The sequence below is a fragment of the Gallus gallus genome, chromosome 2 (assembly GCF_016699485.2).
Source record: "Gallus gallus isolate bGalGal1 chromosome 2, bGalGal1.mat.broiler.GRCg7b, whole genome shotgun sequence".
NCBI lineage: Eukaryota > Metazoa > Chordata > Aves > Galliformes > Phasianidae > Gallus > Gallus gallus.
Window position 1 is genome coordinate 1496653 of NC_052533.1, and position 23048 is coordinate 1519700.

A 23048-nucleotide genomic window follows, 5' to 3' on the forward strand; every position below is an offset into this window, starting at 1 on the left:
TTAGTACCAAGTTTCTTCTCTGGAGCACAGCTAAACACTAAGCTTTATCTCTTCACTTTCTGAGCTCTGTGCATGACAATTACTTTTTCCATCCTAGCATGACCAGCTATAAGTGTTAGTAAAGTCAAGAATGAGCAGGGTAGAGCAGATTTTTGGCACTCTTTGACCTCTCCATTGCATCCTCATGATTCAGTTCTGGGCAAAAGTCAAAATTATTGGCCAAGAAGTTCCAGTTTCAGTTCATTACTGTTAAACATCTCTTTTCAACTGCCTCTCTGGTCTGCAATCAGTAATCCAGCTTCATCCTCTGGAGAGGTGATGGTGGTTTCCACACAGATATACCATTTCCATGTCATTTTTTTGTTGTTGTTGTTGTTGTAATTACCATACTGGCTTTCATTTATGATGATTAGATCTACTTTTGGTGAATTTTTTTTCTCCACATTTTCTTTACGTGTGGTAGTTTTGAAATCCATTGAACAATCTTGTGAGAATTCCTACGTCTTCGTTTTCATCTTGAAGTACACAGAAACAAAAAGCAAAAATCTTTGTGGTCCTCCAAATCACTGGGGATAATAAAGAAAAATCTACTGAGCTGTGTAAGACACATCTACTCAGAACAGAAAAGAGAAAGAAAACTGACTTCCCTCATGTTAAACCAATGGAAGATCCCTCAAAGAATAAGAGACCAAGAAGCCAGATTAAAAAAAAAAAAAAACAACAACAAAAAAAAACAAAAAAAAAACCTACATACATTTTAGTCAACTGATTTCAACTGATTTATTTGGAAAAAGAGTGTGAAGGAAATGTAATACTTTGCATTTTTTATCCAAACTTGTTTCCAGATAGTTCCTACGAGACAGAAGATGACCCTAAAATATCTCAGATCCCTTAGAGATGTCAGGAGTTAGTTTTTCAGTTTAATGGTTTCAGCAATAGGAAGTAGATCCATAGGTAACTAGACTGAGATCTTCAAAACATGACTGGACTTGGACTTACAGACCTGTTTTCAATCGTAGAGCTTTATTCAGAGCAGTCAGTAGAGATCTACCCAGTTCATTAAGAAAGTCATTGATTACAACTCCTTTTGTTAGAAACAAGATGTTTAAAATAGGCCAGACAAATCTGGCTTTATGGTCTGTTTCTCACTATGGACTGCAAATTGAGCACAGGATGACAAGGTGAGAGGCAGATATCTGTAATGTAAGCTTCAAAAGTTACACTAAAGAACAGTGTTACAGAGGAGCACCAGTGCTGTTCATTGTGTCTGGATGAGGGTGGTGAATGAGTCCGCTTGCATGCTGTGTCACTGCTGCAAGGTGGAATTGCACAGCCTTTGTTTTCTGCCCACATCCAATCTGTAAATCCAGGATTTCTCTAAAGGTTGTTTTTGTTTTGGTCTAGCTGCAAAAATTCCTTAGCTAGTAGCAAAGGAAAAAAATCCAAGAAAATATTAAGCATGAATAATAGATGGCAGGGTTGCATATAAATATATATATTTTCTATTCTCTCTACCATGCAAAATTTCTACTTTAATTTTGGTTAATTCTGTACTGCATTTTCAGTACTTTATCTCACTGATTTGTTTCTGCATTCCTTTCCTACTGCTACACTTTGTGTTTTGTTTTTCTTTTTCAGTGCCCAAGGTGCCTATCTATAGTGAGGTTATGTAGAAGTATCTGAGCAGGGTGCAAAAAGGTTCTTACTGAGACACAGCTTTAATTTCTATGTTTATTCTATTTTCCCAAGGCCTTACCTTCAGCATGTTCAGAAAAAAAGCCACAAACTGTCATTCCCCATGTTTTATTAGTGACCTAAACCCAGAACCCTGATTTTTCATTATGTATCAACAAAGCCTTGGTTAAAATGAATAATTGTTCCTCTGAATCAGCATTCTCATTTTAGCTCTCTTGAGCACCTCTGAGAAACCTGCAAAGCCTTGACTGAATTGCAACAACCGCAGATTTATATACGGTCTCATCTCCATTAACAGCAGCAGGGTGTTCAGTCTGACAAGATGGTCTTCAGCCACGTCATGCATCACTCATTTCATCCTGGGAATGTTTAACATTTTCTTTCCCCTTCCACCCTAGCACCCTCCCTCTTCCTCCCAGATGCAGCTGCAGTCCATGCACAGGACACATGCGGTGAGACTCAGCTTGTTTGCCTTTAGCTGTCTAAAGTCTCGTATTTAATCTAAGCAGTCTAGTTGTTGTCTATGGTCAAACTGGGAGACCAGGGCACCTCCATAAGACAATGCATCCTGTATGTCTTAGATGCCTCTGTTGCATAGGTCAACCCAACCTCTGGAACTGCTCAATTCTTTCTGTGATTGAGTGAGATAAAGGAGATGGTTCTAATCCTTCTTAGTCACATGTAGTTAGATGTGACCAGTTCCATTATGTCTATGCCTACAGAGATCTGAGAATCCTGCCCTAATTCGTCTAATGTTTTGATTTCCGTAGTCTCATGTATATTATTTTTTCTCTTATTTTGCCAATTTTTTCTCCTTTTTGTTTCCTGCCTCCTCTGTCTCTCCCCTCTTTTTTCCCTTTCTTTCCATCAGTATTTCAACTTTGCTTAAAAATTAATAAATAATAGAACAACTAAAAGTGGGGGGAAAAAAAAGAGGAAAACTTCTGTCAGTTCTGCGTTCTAAAGATTTTGGGTAACTTTATAATCTCTGACGACATGGAGATGTTTCTAAATGAATTAGATAGAATGGCAGAAAGCAGTGCTAACAGCCTGCTAAAATACTCGCGTTTTCCTAATCAGGTAGTTTTCCATTAAAAGCCCACATGTGAATTTAACCTCATTGGCAGTAGAGTAGTAGTTATCTACAGAATCAAGTATTACCTTTTGGTAATTGCATCAGAAAAACAAATGCTGTCAAGCTAGTTATACTCACCATGATGAAAATCAAACCTTGCCATGTAAAACAGGGCATAATCAAGAAAGGAACAGGTCTTAATCAATGGAGGTTTTTTTGTTCCAGATTACCTCTGCAGCTTAAGAGTATCATTGAAGAGAACATACCATTACAGCACCCCATGACTGAGATATTTAAAAGTGATTGTTGATTTCAGGCAGTTCCTTTTCAGGTTATGTGCCACAAAACACCTCCATGAGCTTTAGCTCTCCCAGCACATGCTGAGTTGTTTTGGTAAAATGTGTTTCAGATGAGGTGATCCAAAAATGAGACTATCAAAATCCATCATTGCTTTTGAAAGTCTCCGCCATAGTAGAGAGAAACTTTACCTAAAACTGTCATCCCCAGTTTCAGTCAGTCTTAAATATCAATTAATGCACAGCTCAGTTCTGTAAAAGATAGCAGAACTGCAGGTCTTTATCACAGACATGATTCTGTAAAATAAACAGTCATTTCTGTATTTACTTTCTCAACTTCATCCAATAAAAGGCATTCTTTTAGCAGATTGAAACGCAGTTATTTTTTCTGTCTGCTGAATATTTCCATTCCACAATACTGTATTTTTTTTTCCAGCTCTTAAGCTATAATATCTAATAATAGTGTCAGTTTTTGATTATCCCAAAGGGAAAGCAAAACCAAATCCAGAAATCTCCATTAAATGGAAATTACTTTAAAATGTCGGCAGTAGACCGAATCTTAATTTGTTTTCAATTTATTTTATTTCATGGTTCAACTTATAAAGTGCTTCTTCCATTTATGTCTGAGTGAACACAAATCTTAGACCATGCATATTAGCAGGGCAGCAAAAGCAGAGTTTGGTTTATCTGAATAAAGATAGATGCTTGCCTTGTGGGCAGAGTATCTGTTATAGTCACTGGAGATTTAATGAGGGCAGTTAGTGGACCTTGTTGTCCATCCCATTCTAAAGTGGACATCCAGAATAGGGCAGGTATATCCTAACCAGCAAGTGTGTACTTCTCTCTTGACTGCGTATTCCCTTTGATGATTATCCATGGAGCATGGATGTCGATCTCACCTAGACATCCAACCTTCCTTGAGGTGAATTCCACCAAAGTAACCATAGACTGGGGACAAAACGAAACAAACAAGAAAAATGCCCCTGTAAATGTCAATAACAAAATCCTATTTTCATTTCTCATGGTTTTTAGTCTGTCACAACAGCTGAGAAATATCTCTCCCTCACATCCTTCACAGTGCTTTCCCATGTTGTTTCAAGATTACCCTTCTTGATAGCTGAGTCAGATTAGCTTCTATCTGGCTAATTTTAAATATAAATATCCCATACTCCATAGTAGCCCTTTCTAGAGTGCAGCGTGCTAGGATCATGGTCCTGGTCCATATTGTGTGAGCCTGCTGCTTTTATCATCCCACCTCCCTTAGTGTGCGAGACAAAAATAAGAGGTACCTCTGAATCAGCAATGAGACATAGTTTGCATCCTGAGCTCATACGTCAAGAAAGCTGGGCAAAGAAGTGCTGTGATGCCCTCGGCTAGGAATCTTAAAAAGAGATTCACACCACCACGAGTACCTACGTGTGAAAAGGAAGAACAGCTGATCCAACTTTGCCTGAGATTAGTTTCCATCCTACAAGTTTATGTTATATTTAAACGTTCTCTACAAGCGTGCAGTCAACTTTCATTTAATATATTGTTCTGTTACCCTCTGTACACTACCAGACTGCAAAGGCCGTGTGTGTTTTGGACGTGTAACACTGCCCGCCTGCCTCCAGGTTGTTCGATCTTTGATTTGTCTGTGAGTCAGCGCATCCCGATTGCCAGTGCATTTTATTTTTACGTTGATTTGTTTCTTTTTTTGCTTCAGTCAAGCAGCTGGTTTGTGCTGTAATTCCATCCTGTCGTGTCCGCTTTCCATCTTTGTGATTTGTCTCATGAAATATGTTGAAAGTGACCTACCTTGGCCTGTTCACGATATGCTGAAAAAAATGCTAATCTTGTCATATTTAGCAGCTGCGTTCAGAAATGCTACTGTAAACCTAAGAGGGCTAACCAGCACTCTTGCAAGATGTCAGAACTATCAACCATTACCCTGTAAGTGTACTCAATCCTGTGACATTACTGTGTTTGTATGACGCATGTTGCAAGTAAATGATTTGATATGAGCAGAGCGGTAGTAACTGGAGAGCAAGCACTCCTTTGGTTCTTGTTGCATGTAGAATTTTTTGTTACTCTGTGCTTTTGCTGATGCACCATGATCAAGGATTTTAAGGCTATTTTTTTTTTGAAATTTTGTAATGATCTCTGATGCTTCTTACGGTTTTGGATAGTGCCTGTATAGAAACTATTAATAGTTGCTCTTTATTATACAGGAAAGTGTTGATCTCTGGTCATACTGAGAGGAAATGTTTCACCCAAAGTTTTCTAGACAACATGGGTAGAGCAGGGTTGAGTCAATCAGACTCTCAGCTGGTGGAAAACATCTTATTTTTGTAGAAAGAAGTGAAGTTTCGACAGTATACACCTAGAAATGAAGATAAACTATGGTTAACTTAATATTAGCTTAATATACTAACTTAACATTCAGTGTCTAGTCAGAAGTCATTGCAGAGATTTGCCTCTGGAGGGTAAGGCAGCTAGAAAAGTGAAAAAAATGTATTAGTTTGGGGGCAAGAATTAATCACTTTCTCATTGTGCATCTCACTCTCTGTTACTTGTGCCAGAAGCCCACGGGATTCATTTAGATGAGATGGGTACCTTCCTGAAATCTCTTACATTGTGTGCTTTCCGATGGATGTCCTCCTGAACTGTACAGCAGGCTTATGAATGCAGAGCAGCACTCAGGGATCTCCTGCTGCAGTGATCCAGAAGGACAGCATTTCGCTGAAGAACAGAATTTGCTGACATCATTAAGGAAAAAAATATATTTGATAACTTGTAGCTGCTTATTTTATTGGTCTACCCACTAACAAAGCCCATTTTAAGCATGAAAATGGGCATTTGCTGTTTATGATTTTCCATCTCCTCAAGGTAGTTAAGAAATGGATCAGTGAAGATGCTGAAAAGATTCGGTCAATGATCTGATAGTGTGTGAAAGCAGAGAAAAGAAATAAGGACTAATAGACAAGCAGTCAGCAGGTCCATTTTCTGCAAGGAGAGAAGCTTTAATCGAACAGAAATAGTGGTAAAAATAAGAGGTACATTCAGGAGGAGACACTTTTAAATATAAACTCCTTCACTTAATCTGCAATGTGATGCAATATGGGCTTCTTGTTCGGCCTTTGCAGGGAAACAAACTTTGTGCGAAGGACTGACAACTCTCTGAGGTGGAATTCTCTACCTCATGAACAGCAGGAGGAGTTCAGCCTCTACAGCAGGCCAGAAAAAACTCTCTGCCCTTCTCATAAGCAAAATTAGATCATCTTTTTCATACCCCAAAATGAAAATTTCCATAACCCTCCACTACTTTTTAAGCCCTTGTGCTGAAGATGTGATTTATACATGGAGGAATTAAGTCACAATCAATATGTTTAGGTGTTTCCTCAGATATACAAAAGTTGTGTAGATTAAGCTTCCAGATGGGACACATGTCTGTCAGGGAGGGTCCTGGAATTCCTGAAAGTCACTTTCACTGATATTAGCATCCTTTAGATAAAGTAGATACTCTGGTTTATTAAACAGCAGGTCTCCTAAGCATAATACTAACAATGGCATCCTGTATCTTCATGTTTTGTTCTTTATCTTTCTATTTAAAACACCTCTGCTAGAAATTTTGTATGTATTCATCACCAAGTTAGCACCAAAATTATAGAACTCTTCTCATTTAAACATTACAAGTCTACATATCACAATTCATGTCACAAACTCAGTCTAGATCCCCTTTGTAGACAGTGGAGAAACATAGGGTGGGATATTTTAAGGCCTTCCTTAGGGAGATAATTCATCCATACATGTAAGTGCCTGTTCCTCTTTACTGACAGTAAGGGGAAAGCAAGTGTAGAATTAATTTACCTAAAAATAGTAACTTTAATAGATACATTCTGATAAATAGATTCATTCAATATATATCAGTGAAGTTTACAACAGGATTCACTACTTAAAGAGACATCTATAACAGACAAGAACTATGCCTTGGAAGTGCATTTTTCCTCTGCAGATGTCTTAAAGACATTACATTAATAATTTAAACACGGAAATCTATACTGTGTACATCCAAACCTTGTTGACATGACCACCACACGCCTTCATTTCACCACTCCAAAAGTTTATGTTTGGCCAAATTAATTCCACTGAAGGCGTAGCACTTAAACCAGGCAATTCCTACTTCCCAAATAGCATAAGTACACAGTCCTTCTTTAGAGGCTGTGGTTTTGAAGATATTTTGCTTCTTTTGACAGTCTGTGACTGACACAATTTTTTGGACTTGCAATTAGCCCAATGGAGGCACCTCCAGTCCCATTAGAAGTGACACAAGACACAGCTTCAGTGTGATGGGGATATCTGGAGAGTTTGCTCTGAGATGTAATTTTCTCTATGATGGAAACAAGACTAAAACCAGAGTTCCTCACACAATCACTTCTGGAGCTACAGATCCCCCTGGTGTAGAAGGCTCGTATTTTCTGATAGCTGCCTTCATTCACACCAGGTAACATCCTAACATACCCAAACCAGATTTTCTTACAGTTATATCTGCAGTTCTGAATCTTGAGATATACATTAACTGTGTCACATTCGTAGAGGCTGGAAGAAGCTATTCAGACTCATTGGTTCCTGTTTCCTATTGCACAGTGTCTCAAAGTATTTATTTTGTTCATCTGAGGCATAGTTACAACATTCATTTAGATCACAGTAACTATAGTTACTACATTCATTTAGATCATAACATCATAACGTCTTCTGGAATCAGGCTTTAAAATGTGGAATAGGAACAATCTACAACATTTAGTAGAAATTACTGGCAATTCTAGCCTACAATCCAACATGAAATGAGTTTTCATTTCCAATTTCCAATTCATTCCTAGTTGTGTCCTATGTAACATCCATGTACTCTTCAGCAGTCCCCTGAAAAAATGTGGATTTGCAATGACAAACTAAATGCATGGTTCCTCCAGAGACAGGTCAAAGTTAGATGACCTTTCTATTTTCTCTTTCTTTTACCATAAAGATGTCTTTCTGTACACAGAACAGAATATGAAAAAACAGGAAACACTATTGCCTGCGACTTTCTGGACTAACATTCTACTGGAATGTACTTTCCATACTATTGGAGAGTCTGATTTGTGAGATGCTCTTTAGGAAATAAATGGATGAAAAAATAAAGAGTGTCCGCCTCAACAAAAATTGAAATATACCTTTTTTTAATAATTATTATTTTTAATAAATAACTGTGAAACATTCCTCAACCTATTGGGGTGAAAACAAAGCTTTTTCCATGCCTTTGGAGAACACAACTCTACCAAACATTTCCCTTTAAACCCCATTAATTGATTATTGTCCTCAGCACTATCGGATCTTCCCCTCAGGCTCCTTCCTTGTCTGAAAGAATATGGGAAGTAAAGAAGATGCCAGTCAAGAGGATGCCATTCCCCCATTGCACTCCTGAGAATTTCATTGTATTCTTATCTTTAACATCCTCATTTCACCATTGTACATAAATTGACCCATCTCACAGCAGTTGCTTTAATTCTGTTTTCTTTCTAATGCTCTTAGAAAAACACAGTTCAGCAGCGGCAGTGCAGCCGCAAGTAACATCTCAGTTTTTTTCTTATTATTAAAGTCCTTCTTTCCTTTTGATGAACCACAGAATCACAGATTGATGGATCTTAATCATCAACAAATTTCAGGTTGTGCTACTTCTTATATTTCATGTATTTTCTTCATTAGTTCTGTGACACTGTTGAAGACAACATCTCAAATAAGTTGATGATGACATTGTATTTCAAGATCCTACAAACTAATTCTATGACTAATCAGATAGAATTAATGCCAGAAAGCTGACTATAGAAAGAGCTTTTCTCTGCATCTTTCCCGAAATGAATCCCCTATGGCTGCAGAGAGATAAGCCTTAATAACCCACAGTTATGTTGTGACATTTGAATCGAAGTATCATTTATCCTTTTATTGTTGTTGTAATTAATTCTGTGCTGAAAGTGTAATGGACTTTGAGAAAGAATGCTTATTCAGTTTACTACCTCCATTCGATTTCTTTGTGCTCCATTCCTAGCTTAAGATGCTATTATATTCTTTACATTCTTCATGGAGATAGCATTCTATAATCTTTTTCACAGTGTTAGCATTCCTTTTCATTAATCTGACTGCATGTTCATAGAGCGCGAGGTCTAGAAGAGGCCTTGAAAGGTTTTTCAGTCTATCGCGCTGGGTTACTTCCATGTAACTTATTTCAGAGGGCACCAGAGATGCAGACTCTGTATGTCAACTCACTTCAGTGTTTTCTTCTTTCTCCTATTAAAAAGCTTTTGGCCAACATTTAATGTGATAATGTGCAAGAACTGTGCTCTCCTGTTTATGGGGTCTTTCACCCAGACTTGAAATTTGGTCTGCATCTGACAGGCATCATTTGTGCAAAGTGCCATCTCGGTGCAAGGTCTGTGATGTGCTTTTCATCATCAGTGCCCAAAGTTGACTGAGGGACAATAGCAATGAACTGATGTCCCACTTCTAGTTTAGTATTGGATATAACAGGACATGTTATCAGAATTCTTGGAGATACTAATTCTCATTCATAAGAAAAATACGCAATTTTTAGGATATTTTAGAGCATGTAATGAGCCAATTCAAATCAGCCTGCAATGTATTCCATGCAGGTAAGCAGGTGGAATATTTGAATTTCAAAATAGTATGGAGCACTTCTGAGGGTCTTTCTGGCTTTTTAGATTTCCTTGTCCTCCATATACCTCCTTAACTACCTTGAAGAAAATCAGTACTATTTTTCCCCCAGACAAACCCTCCAATGGAATTACGCAATTTCATGAGTGGTTTATTATTGTTTTGTGGTAGTAGTTTGAATCCCATACCAAGATTAATTTCTTCACGGAGAAAGAAATCCCTGCTTATAATTATAAAAATCAAAATAACAGTACAGAGAGTAACACATTACTGATTTACTATAATTGTACCAGTCTGAGGAAGTGGGAGCAAACTACACTGTGTGTGTGAAATCACTATTAGGGAACAAATGGGAACGCTGAATATTTGTTTGTATAATTATATGGCATATATATTCCCTGAAAGGGAAGCAATGAAATAGTTTCTGTGTTTTCTGCTTTAATTAAAGCGCAAGCTGTTTATTACAAGGCTGCATTAAAGTTCTTTCACTCTATTGTAACAGGAGATTGGCTCGCTCTACACTACTGCTTATCCCCTTGTTTGGAATTCACTACACGGTGTTTGCTTTTTCTCCGGAAAATGTCAGTAAGCGGGAGAGACTTGTGTTTGAATTGGGACTGGGATCTTTCCAGGTGATTATACAGTGAATTCTGCTTTTGTTAAAAAGGTCTGTCTGTTCATTATTCTGACTGTGCATGCATAGTTCTCAGCCTGCGTGTTTATTCACTTACGTGTATGCTTTGTTTTGTTTGTTTATTAAACTCCAGCTGTTATCCAGCATTTCCTGAAGGGTTTGAATTAGTTTTTCTTTTCTCTCCCATTTACCTAGGGTTTTGTTGTTGCTGTTCTCTATTGTTTCTTGAACGGGGAGGTAAGACTTTTAATATTTAACCTCCCTCATCCCACCATCTCTATTTTCATCCCCATCCCATTTCCTTGTGGGACTAACTGTTATTCTAATCCCTCCTTGTAAATCATCATCTACATATTCCTTCATATCTTAGTATGAATTTCACAGTGTCTCGGAAAAAGGAGGAGGATGCATGATGTCTTTATCAAACCAAAACATTGGCATTGCCAGGCTCAGATTAATGCTTCCTAATGGAGGCAATTATTTTGTTAAGGGACTTATTGCCCAGGGGTCCTGCAGTTGACAGGAACGCCTTGAAAGAGAAACTCAGATCTTAGCTGGGCTGACTCTCTCTCTGCAGATGCTTGTGTCTTCCCATTAACTATACAAATAGTCATCTTACTTAAATGGTTAATGCTAAGAGAAATTAATGCTGGTCAATCTGACCATGCTAGTAAGCCACTTAGATTTCTTCTCACAAAATGAAGATTGGGCACTTTGTGTTATCTAACAAACTCTTTTATCTACAAGTGAAGGACAATGTAGTTTTTGTATAGGACAGTCTTTCTCTATTGACCAACTTCACAAAATGATCGATTTGCCCATACTGGAAGGAAGTATTTGTCCCTGAAACCAAAAGTCTAATTCTGTTTTTCATTGTTCTGCTATATACAAGTGACGCTTTTTATATAATCATAGAATATTCTGTCTTGGAAGGGATACACAAGGATCATCAAGTCCATTGCATGGCTCCACACAGAACTACATAAAAAATAAACCATATGTCTGAGAGCATTGTCCAAACACTTCTTGAACTCCATCAGGCTTGGTGCTATTTAGAAACTGAGATCACTGTTATTTTTATACACTTCTACTAAGTAATGAAGGCTTAGGAAATATTAGAGTTCTAGAATGACATTCAAGTGTACTTAGGTGTAGAAGTATTCAACAACTAACTTCGGGGTAACAGTTGTTGCTCTCTTTGTAATCTATGTAGAGAAAAATCAACTTCTAGAATACTCTGTCTCACTCCAAAGTGATATATTTAAATCAGATTAAACTAGTAAGTCTTCCAGAGGTGTGTGTTTATCTATAAATTGACTAGTTCCTTACTTAAACTTCTAATATCTGATCAGCTAAATAAAAAATAAAAAATAAAAATAATAAAAAAAAGATGACTCAATCCCCAAACACTCTCTCTTGGCTTCATTCCATGGAGTTCCACCAGTTGATATTGTCTGTTTTCATTCTATAGTACTACAAAGCACTGCAGCTGTGGAGGTGATAACAGGGAGTGCTGCTGTCACGGCTTCTCACATTACATATTCCCTTGCCATGGTGATTGTAAGCTAGACTGAAAAACTTGACTAAGATGAATCTACCATGATGAGTAGAGATATGAAAACCTTTTTTTTTTTTTTCATGCAAATGACCAACACTGTGTCTTTACCTTCCTACTGGGCCAAAGAGTTAAGCTTAGGATAATATTAGATAACATATTGAACTACAGTTTAAAGGAGTGTTTACAAAGAGTTCTCCATCTTTGAATTTCTGAAAGTCTGAAACTGTTTCTTGTTGAATCTGTTTGTGTGTATGTATTTGTGCATATTTGTGTGCCAGTTGTAATTAGGCCTAATTTCTGATTCACCTGTTCTGATGTACAAATTGAAATTATCCTGACTTTGTTTATTGAACTAAATGAATGAGACAAACCTTCTCTCCATTAATGGAAAAATACTTTCAACTCAATTCTGCCTAAAAGGGAATACGTGCAGTTCATCCATTCTTTCTTCCGTGGATTCAAATTTATTGTGCAGTCCAACAGGAATAAAGCCACCTTCTGTTTTACTATTTAGGAAGACTGCAATCATTTATTTTACCAGTTTCATTGCAGTAGATATTCCATGTTTGTTCCAATACAGTGTGTAATAGGTGGTCTCTAGCTCAGTGGGATTCTAGCTTCTTTATCCAAGACATTCCTTCTCAGACAAAAGCGACAATCTCCTTTGAGTTCAGCAAACATATGTATACTTTATCTTTGCTCATGGGCATAGTCAGGAAGACTATGAAAGGACTTGTAGATGAGCACTGTTCATGGCTCTGTGTAGCTCAGAAGGTGAGCTCTGGATCACATCTTCCTATAGTTCCTATGATGGCTGCATTCATATTCCACCAGCTGGTAGCACTGGATATCTGTCTTTCCTGCCTAAACCTGTTGTTTCATGTATTATCTTTCATGCACACTCAAAGAATAGCCAGAAGGTCTGGTCTTAAACTAATCTTGACATAAGGACATTTCAAAGATTCTGCATGGTGTGTCGATGTTCTTGTAACCACTGTGGTTTATTCTTTTTTGTTGGTTTGGTTTGGTTTGGGGAAGTGGTACTTAACCAAACTAACCCAGATAGATACTTCCATACTCTATCTTATCTATTCCTATCTATACAATAACAACAACAACAAAAAAAAGAAAATTTGAAGTACTAGAAGGAGAACATAAGTTTTCCAGTTGGATTTTTTCTCCCTGCAGTTAGTGCCCGTACTGTTAAAGCACTTGTACAGCGTATTGGACTATGCTCATTATAACAACTGTATTAGTCTACAAAAATCTAGCAATTTCTGCTAAAGGGAAAAATAACTTTTGATACACAAGTTCACTGAAGGCTGGAAAAAAATGTTAGGAGGATATCTCCACATTTGTCAGTTCTTACGTTATTTCCTTCCTAAATATGCTACAGGATACTGTTGGAAATGAGTAACCAAATGAGTAAATACTGGTGCCAGCCAGTACGATCTTTCTTATGTGAAGACCTTATTATCTTCTGTACTGATGTACACATTGTATTCACCTAGAAAGTTCACCAGGAAATCAGTGATAAATGAAAAGCAGAAAAATTATCAAAGTGTTTATTAATTTTAATTTTTATTTTTATTAATTTTCTAACTGGACTTCTGAACACAAATTACTTTACTGTGCGTGATTTATTGTGCCTGTGAAAAAAAAGCTCCAGGGAAAGGAGTGTTGCATAGATGTACATGGACTCAAGAGCTGTTGTCTACTTAGAGGTGAGCTGAACACAGCAGGCAAAGTTTTCAGTAGACATGTATCCATTAACTGCAGGTGAGAGTCCTTTGTGGAAAGGTTATTTGATTGCTGTCCATCATCTTTGGCTCTTTATTACATGTTTGCCACTGGCCACTGATGAAAATGGGATATTTTTTTCCAGAGAGCTGACTCCAAAACCATATTTGGGTTAGTATCGAGCACATCTTCTCAGCACCTATGGGCTGATGCCAACTTATCTGAAGTCAGAGACTCAGAACCCAGGCTGCTTTCCCCACGACATGCTTTTCCCCACGACATTCAGACATGCAGAAATCACTGTAGGTTTCTCTGAAGTAAGGAGTTTAATAAGAGCCTTCAAAATTGCTCGTTTTTTTTTTTTTTTTCTTATTCTTTTTCTGAACTTGATAACTTGTCAGCATGTCCTCGAGCGGCTAAGTACATAAAAAATGACCTTTTGAAGTTTCTCCCTAAAGGTGCAATCAGAAATAAAGAGAAAATGGAGGAGCTGGAAAGTCAACCGGTATTTTGCTGTGGATTTCAAACATCGTCATCCTTCTCTAGCGAGCAGCGGAGTGAACGGGGGGACACAACTCTCCATTCTGAGCAAGAGCAGCTCTCAGATTCGGATGTCCAGCATAAATGCGGAGAATCTAGCGACATGAGCAGCTAAGGAAAACAAATCAATCAACAAGCAAACCAAAAACCATCACTTTAAAAAGAAAACAAAAAAAATAAACATCATTTTGGTGGTGGTGTAGGCTTCCTTCCCTTCCCTTCCCTTCCCTTCCCTTCCCTTCCCTTCCCTTCCCTTCCCTTCCCTTCCCTTCCCTTCCCTTCCCTTCCCTTCCCTTCCCTTCCCTTCCCTTCCCTTCCCTTCCCTTCCCTTCCCTTCCCTTCCCTTCCCTTCCCTTCCCTTCCCTTCCCTTCCCTTCCCTTCCCTTCCCTTCCCTTCCCTTCCCTTCCCTTCCCTTCCCTTCTTTTACCTTCCCCATTTCCCTTCCCCCTTTCCCTTTCCTTTTTCCTTTTCTTCCCCTTCCCCTTCCCCTTCCCCTTCCCCTTCCCCTTTCCCTTTCCTTACCTCCAGAACATTCTTGATGTTTGTAGAGGTGAAAAAAAGTGAAGGAAGTGTATATATATATCTTTTTAACAATCACTGTAAATACACAACTGTACTCAATGCCATTAATGGAAAAATATTTAAAAGATAAAAACAGGCCAAGCCCACTTGCTCAGTGATTTACATTTCAGAGCATCTGCAAGTAATCTGTTGTCAGTCAAAAGTAACAAGTGATTGCTGTGCAGTTTTGATCTTCGGTTGCCAAACTGATCCTAATCCGTGAATGGACATAATGGTTATTTTTCAAACTGATTTTCATTTAGTTCTGTATTTGCATTCTTTTTTTCCTAGTTGAACATATCTCCGCCCATCACCTGACTTTTGGCATGTGAATTTCCGCAGTGTTTCTTTTTTGAGTCTTAGGATGGAGCTAACATGCTTGAGTTAATCATACCAGCCCATTCATGAAGAACACACAGAACGTTAACTTTCGTGGTTGGATTCAGTCAGACGTGCCCAGTGGGCTTAAAGGAACTGCTGTGCCAATGTAAAGCTGTACAGCTGTCATCAGCCAATGGGGGAGCTCCAGGCAAGACCAATGGGATCAGCTGACTTTTTCCATATCCAGGGATGCTTCTGAGAATGCTTTATGTTCTAGCTAAGCTGTGAGTTTTCTAAAAGGGCCATGTAGTTGAGATATATCTATATTTTTGGCAGTGGTTGACTGAGAGTTGATTGATGGGTTGACTGAATTGTTTGAATAATAAAAATAACCCCTCCTTCCCACCTTAAGAACAAAAGTCAGTTCCAAGACAGTGTTTCCCTCCAGATAACCGTGAACCTTTTGCATCCATGTCCAAACACAGCATGTTTTTATGTAGTATTGTCACGCGGTGTGGTGCCTTTGCAACCTGGTTGACTTCTGCGTGTCCTGGTTCTCCTCTGCAAGAGGCACAAGAGGCATCTGGCGCGATCATCTTGGAAGGTAAAAGACTGCTTTTGCTGAGCAATCGAACTGAACAATAAGATGCTATGGAAAGAAAGGATGAAGCCTTTGGATGACTTCCCACATCTGGCATTTTCCCCTCTCTTTGGATAATTCATTTGTTTAAACATTGATGTTCTTACTGTTTCTCTTTGAAAACCTAAAACGTTCGTTCCAACTTTGCCTTGTAGTTAAAGCCACAACTGGTGCACATCTACTTCAGTCAAATGTCAGTGATGTCAATTCTTAACAAGTCTTTATACAGCTCATAAAGGCTTTGATAACCGTACTAGCTCTCTCTTCATTTTGGATTAATGAACTGATATACATATATATATCTAAATATATATATGTGTGTGTATGTATATGTGTGCATATATTTAAAAAAATGAAAACGATATTTTAAATGTGAAGGTATGAACTCGAACTAATAGTAGCCAGGAAATTTAAAATTCAGGCTTGTTCTTTGGAGCCTGATCATGGAAAAAAAAAATAAGAAAAGAGAATGGTTCAGAATGTTTCTATGAGCTGAACTTTTAATTTCTCTGTTTTTTCTTAGTTTGGGTAAAAAAGAAGTTTTAATGTCATTTTAAGTACAGGTTTTTAAGAATAACAATAGTTTCCTTATTTTTTTAAAAGGAAAAAAAGGGCCAGAAAGTTGCAAAAGAAGTATTAATTATAATACTTAACTCTTACATAGTGCTTTATGGGACATACTCTGCTCTTGCTTGTAGCAGAGTAAATGAATGTAAAAATAATTTGAAACAGGCAGAAATGTTGAGATTGACTTCACATCAGTACAGGATCATACTCTTTTAAGATGCTTATGTTCCAGTCAGATGAAATCTACCCTGGCACGGAGGACCAGCAAAAAAAAAAAAAAATCACTTTACTTACACTTGGATGGGAGTTAGGTGGTACAAATACCTTTTCTGCAAGTCTTGCTGCTCTGAGAGCAGAATCTTTCCTCCTCTTCCAGACCATGTGCAAAAAATCTCTGAAGTATTTTAACTGATAGATCAGAGTTTCTCGTCTCGTTAGATTCTGCTAGAAGCAATGTGACAGAGTTCTCCAGGAAACTCTTTGCGTGCCAGAAGGACATTGAAGTGGGAGAGAATAACTAAGTCAGATCTATCAGAGAAATGAATACTTGGGACTTGGGAAATGAATTATGTAGTATTAGACGAGCAGATAATATTTAGTTTTGTATTTTCTGCAGTATGGCCTTTCACAAGGACTTATATTGACAGTACTGTGAGTGTATTATTAAAAAAAAAAAACAAAAATCCTAAAAGTATATTTTGCATGAATAGCTGTTGGCTAATTTTCAAGCATTAATAAATTCAAAACTTTGGGGGGGAAGAAAAGAAATTAAATAACTGTCTCCGGTTGGAGAATTTTTCCATGTTTCAGTCCATAGCAAGAATGTGCATTTTATAATTTTCATTTTGAGTTTTATCTTACTTTGTTTTATATTATTTTATTTGTTTGAAGCTTTCTCTGAGCTTCCTTTTAGATTCTGCTGGTTTATTTCCCATTCTGCAGTGCTCTGAAATTTGAGTTGGTGGATCTCAGTCCAGTGCCTTATGGGCATGTGTCCACAACACCAAAACCACCTTTCGGTCACGCACAATGGAGACCGGGTCCTCAGCTATGTTAGAATCAGTATAGAAAAACACTGCTAGTGTTAGGACAAAGCCACTTCAATTTGGCTTGGAGTATGGCTTCAGGACAGTATTACTGCTGTTATTATTGTTTTTGTATTCTCAGCAAGAGAGGCCAAGGACTGAATAGTCCCGAAGACTTAGACTTGTCCCTTACAGAGCTAATGCTCTGGAGCAAGGCGAGTTGGAGGGCAGTGGAGAAGGAAATTTCTGCCATTGCAATCCTTGTGTTTACCATTCATTGGACAAATTGAAGTCTTTGGTACCTTTCACCAGCACTGAATTTATGAGAAGAACTGATGTATCTCTACATTTCTAATATATACTATATTATACAAACAACCCCTTCTATTATGATTTCTTTTTATTCGAAGTATTGAAATGCTTGCAAAAGCTGTTCATAGAATCAAAGAATGGCCTGGGTTGGAAAGGACCTCAGAGGTCATCTAGTTTCAACCCCCCTGCCATGGACAGGGTTGCCAACCAGTAGACCAGGCTGCCAGGAGCCACATCCAGCCTGGCCTTGTTCCCCTTAGTCAGTCTGACTTCTTCATTGTTACTGGAAAGATCACGCTTCAGGTGTACAGAGTTATCTAAACCAGGTTCTGATGCCATCGCACAAATTGCTCTCTCAGAAACTTTTATGTTGAATGTAAGCTGAAATGTTGGACGTGTGCAGCCAACCCTCACAGTGGCTGCCGTGTCTCTTCATTCCAGAATGGAAGAAACCCAAAAGTGGTTTGCTTCTAAGTGTCTGTAAATATCGATTGAGTGTAACAGTGCTTTGTTTGATTTCCACTGTGAAATATATTTTGGAGCTAGAAAGGCATATGTTATTAACAGTATGTAATTAAAAGAGAAACAAAAGTGTGCAGTGCTCCTTGAGCCATTTTTTCTACCATGTCCATAATGTATTTCTAGTCTAATTTACTTCATTTTTGTAACTGTTCAAAAGCCTACTGTACTGCATCTTTTGTGAGTATTTACTGTTTGATTATTGACTTTTTGATGTGGAGTGCTGATATGACAGAAAAATTAACATCCCAAAATGAAAACCAAGATGTGTGTTTCAAAAGGCTTGTTTCCTCGTTGCCTGGTGACCTCAGCTCTTTCTGCCTTCATCTGTATGTGTTCAGTTGTTGGTGTTTTTATTTCATACAAGAAATATACCCAATTTACTCTGCTTTTATGTAAGTACTTGTATCTGAAAACCAGGTGTTAAAATGTGGTGGTGGGAGAAGGGAGAAAGATGCAAGCAGTTAAATTCACTTGTACTTGGTGTCCAGCTCCTCCTTTTCAGCAGCTGTTCATCATAGAAACAAAACAAGTGTGGCAACAGCATACTTAGTTCTACTTACTATATGACAGAAGTGGGCAGGAAGTGACTGGGCTGATGATTTGAGATTACACCTGTAAAAATGAATTCTCCTTGGACTTTCTCCACCATCAATGGCAAGTAGGAAAAAACTTCCAGATAGGGGTGTAGAGCAGCTCCTTAAACTCCTGCTCAGAGCACAACTGGGTTCTCAGTCCTCTTCAGAAGTAACAAGAGGGGTATGGATCATCAGCCTTTGTGAATTGACTTTTTTGCCCAAGATCCAGCAGAGTTTTTACCAATTAATATGATAACTGATATATTGGTGATAGAGAAATGGATTTCAAAGTGCTTCAGAGCCCAGGGAAATGAGTTGAACAGATTTTTTTTCAGGCCACTTTCTGTTTCCAGATACATTCATGCCAGCTGGAGCGATTATATTTTGGCCAGTATAGATTGTTAGAGAATCACCGAATTGTAGGGGTTGGAAGGGACCTCTGGAGATCTTCTAGTCCAACCCTCCATAAAGCAGTTCCCTTAAGGAAGTTGCATGGATTGGTGTCCAGACGGGTCTTGAATATCTCCTGAGAAGGAGACTTCACCACCTCTCTGGGCAGCCTGTGCCAGTGCTCTGACACCCTCACAGTAAAGTTTTTCCTCACATTCGTATGGAATTTCCTGTGTTCCAGTTTATGCCCATTGCTCTTTGTTCAATCACTGGGCAGCGCTGAAAAGAGCCTGGTCCCATCCATTTGATCCCCACCCTTCAGATACTGATCAGAACTGATCAGATCCCTCTCAACCTTCTCTAGGTGCACAGCGCCAGGGCTATCAGCCTAGCCCCAACAGGAGATGCTCCAGGCCCCCACCATCTTTGCAGCCCTTCACTGGCCTCTCTCCAACAGTTCCCAGTCCACCTGGAACTGGGGAGCCCAGCACTGGGTGCAGTGCTCCAGATATGGCCTCCTCAAGCAGAGCAGAGGGGAGAATCACCTTCCTTGCCCTGCTGGCCATGCTCTGTATAATGCAGCCTGGGAACCATGGACCTTCTTGGCCACCAGGGCACACTGCATAGTCACGATCAACCACTGGTCAACCACTGGTCAATGTTTCGTCAACTGTTGGTCAACCATTGGTCAACCAGGGTACCATTGGCCTTCTTGGCCACCAGGGCACATTGCTGGCTTGTGGTAAACTGTTGGCCAGCTGCACGTCCACATCTTTCTCTTTTTGGCACTGTATCAACCTTCCCTTTTAAAATTCAGTAACCATTTTATTTTTCTCACCTTCCACACTCACTGGAAAGTTATTGTAAAACTGGCAGTGAGAAGCATTTTTCTAATTTCCAAATTGAAATAACTCATGGCTTGCTTTTTCTCTTCTTCAAACTAGTTTTGCCTCCAGTTCATTTCACCCTCCCTTAAATATGAACAGCTTTATTTCACATGAAGTCATAGGATCACAGAATGGCGTGGGTTGGAAGGGACCTCAAAAGTCATCTGATTGCAACCCCCCTGCTGTGGAGAGGGTTGCCAACCTCTAGATCAGACTGCTCAGGAACTCATCAAGCCTGTTGGTTTAAATTATTTCTCAATAGTGTTTCAGAGATAATTGCTTATGGCAGTAGTTGTCTGTCAGTGGAGATTTCAGAGTCTATAGACTGTTAATGAAGTGTCAGTGGAGGATCATTAAGGAATATAAATTCATATGTTATATATAGCAATAGAAGTTTGTAAGGTTTCTGAAGGACCTTTGTCTTACCTGTGATTATTTAAAGGCTCCCACAGACAAAAAAGAAGAGATTGGAAACCTGCAGAAAGCTGATGGTGAGTTATTATGAGCTGTTTTCCTTGCACAAGTCCACAGGACTGTATTGAGTTTCTCAGCTTTCTGCATATAGCACCATTCAGTCTATGATGAACTCCTCAGTCCCTCCCATTTGAAATATACTGTCAAAAACAGTGGTGGAGAAGAGCTGGCAAGGAGAGCATGACTACTGTTAGTCATCTCTAATCACAGGGAGTATTAAATCCTACTGTTGTTCAACAAATTGAACTTCTCCCCACTTTGACTACGTGATTTCAAGTTACTAAGACTTTCTTTTCCAGTCTTGAGGTTTGATCCTATGAACAAACTTCCATAGAAATTAGAGTATATAAGATCATTTGCTCTCTGTCTGATTTTGGTCATGTAATATGCATTTCTGTGCCCAGAAAAAAAAATAATGGCATATAGTACACATGCAGTGAAAAAAAGATAGCGTTTTACCCTTTTTAGGAGTTGGGCACTTGCAGGCTGTTCAGAGTTGTATTTAGAGTAATGTTGAGAAGATACGGAGTGTGAGATAATAGTTAATGATGATCTGATGGCAAATTCCATGCATATCTGTAGTAAAAAACTACATTTGGCTAAATACACATTGTACTTTGTGTATGGAAACTCACCAGCAGAGCTTAAACAATGTTTTGAACCTTGTGATCCTTTCTTATGATTAATATCGCAAATTCCCATTGGCTTTCTTCTGGGGAATTCATCCACGTGAAGAATTACTGTGTGATATGACATCGTGTGACACTCTTCGGTGTCTGAAATGACTTAGGCTTCCAGAATATGCCTTTTCCTTTGGACTTTGTCCTTGCAGAAGAGTCTGAAGAGGCCTTTGTATACCAATATATTCTGTAAAAACAAATACTTAGCGTGTTCATTCTTATCCCCTTCTTTTTGTCAATTTAGTGGCAACAAAACATCCCATAGCTCTGAGATCTTATCATATGGAAAGTTGTATTTTGGCTTTTGACTATGTCAAGGTACAAATGTACTGGCCTGTTGGGTCTAATACTTATCTTTTTGGGGGTCAAAACTGGTTTAACTGGTAATGGGATCTGGGGTTATTCAGCTTTGTTACAAGGTGGAAACACATTTATCAATTGCTGGTTTCTAGCATTTTTTTTTGTGTGTTCTGAGAAATTGTTTTTAACATGTAAACTGCTGTAGATGACACAATAAATGTATTATCATTTTGTATAAGTCCATTCTGATATAAAATTACATCAAAGAGAACTTTTTGGAACTCATGGAGAAGGGTGGTCTGGATTCTGCCTGGTAAAGTCAGTCCTGGAGTAACCAGTCATGAAATCTTCACTATTGGTGGTCCATGCATGTTTCTCCTTCACCATAAATTAGTTGTGCTGGGAGGATGTGTAACTTACTATGTAAATATCAAGGATGGATATAGTCTAATATGGCCAAAAAATGAATGCAACACATTATCTGTTATACCTAATAATCTCTGGTTCTAAAACGTAATCCACAGGTCTTCTGGGGCCTGTGTATTATTTCTAAGGGGTCAAAGCAGGAAAAGAAAAACAGAGATTGTATCAATCAGGTACCCACTGATTTTAAGTGGAGAATAGCTCAGAGGCATTGACAACATCAGCGTTCAGTAAGACGTATCTATCCCTATAGAATCATAGAATCACTAAGGTTAGAAAAGACCTTGAAGATCATCCAGTCCAACTGTCCACCTACTACTAATACTGCCCACTGACATGCCCTTCAGTGCCACATCTCCATGGTCCTTAAACACCTCCAGGAATGGTGAATTCACCACCTCCCTGGGCAGACCATTCCTCATCCTGACACTCTGTTGGTGAAGTTTTTCCTAACGTCCAACTTGAACCTCCCCTGGTACAACTTGAGGCCATTCCCTCTCATCCTATCTCATGTACTCAGTTTATACTAAACATGTTTAAATGGTACACTTCAGCAATGTCCACTCCAAAAATCCCACTTTTACAATGTCTTGGCTGACTCTGATCCCAGGATGAGATCATAAATACCCTAGTATGATGTGCCTAGTATGATGTGCTAGTATGATCAGTTACTGACTCCAGTTCCTCCATTTGGATTTTGTGCTGGCAATAATCAGATGTTTTTCAAGCATTTTGTTTTCCTTTGTTTTCCTGGATTTATTTGTTTATTTGATTTTTGTTTGTTTTTTAGATACCTTCTGCTGTTTCTCTGCACTGCTCTGAAGGTTCAGGATTATGTAGGCTTGGGAATGCAACCCTAGGGAAGCTCAGTGTTGCCAGAGCAGGCAAGCTGCCTGCATGAGGAGTACACACAGTCAGGCTTTCAGAGAAAAAAAAATAAAAAAAATGCTGACACTGACACTGTAAGAGTTCAAAATCTGCTCTTGGTGAGAAGTTTCAGTCGCCTCATCAATCTGTCTCTGTTAGAACCCCAAGAGAAATAGCTGAAACTGTTGCTTTTAATCTTCCCAGCTGTTCATGCAATTTGCAAGGTGATTTAAAAATAATATCCAAAGAGTTAAACTGTATCAAAGATGCCAGGCAATTAG

At 38.6% G+C, this 23048-nt stretch overlaps 1 protein-coding gene across 19 annotated transcripts in view; it reads left to right on the top strand.

Annotated features, from left to right (window-relative positions):
• ADCYAP1R1 (ADCYAP receptor type I) overlaps positions 1–21758 on the top strand; it is a 137042-nt gene extending 115284 nt beyond the window's left edge. For 5 of the 19 annotated variants that reach the window (XM_015281074.4, XM_040679805.2, XM_040679804.2 and 2 more), the window contains 4 exons: positions 4915–4998; positions 10253–10382; positions 10580–10621; positions 14128–21715. In XM_015281074.4, the coding sequence (XP_015136560.1) occupies positions 4915–4998; positions 10253–10382; positions 10580–10621; positions 14128–14337 (466 nt within the window). In that variant the 3' untranslated portion in view covers positions 14338–21715. Of the gene's footprint in view, positions 1–2093; positions 2167–4914; positions 4999–5627; positions 8748–10252; positions 10383–10579; positions 10622–14127 lie in introns of those variants that run through there. The other 14 variants (XM_040679809.2, XM_046920926.1, XM_046920894.1 and 11 more) reach the window with 13 other exon arrangements.
• Positions 21759–23048: the final 1290 nt, after the last annotated feature.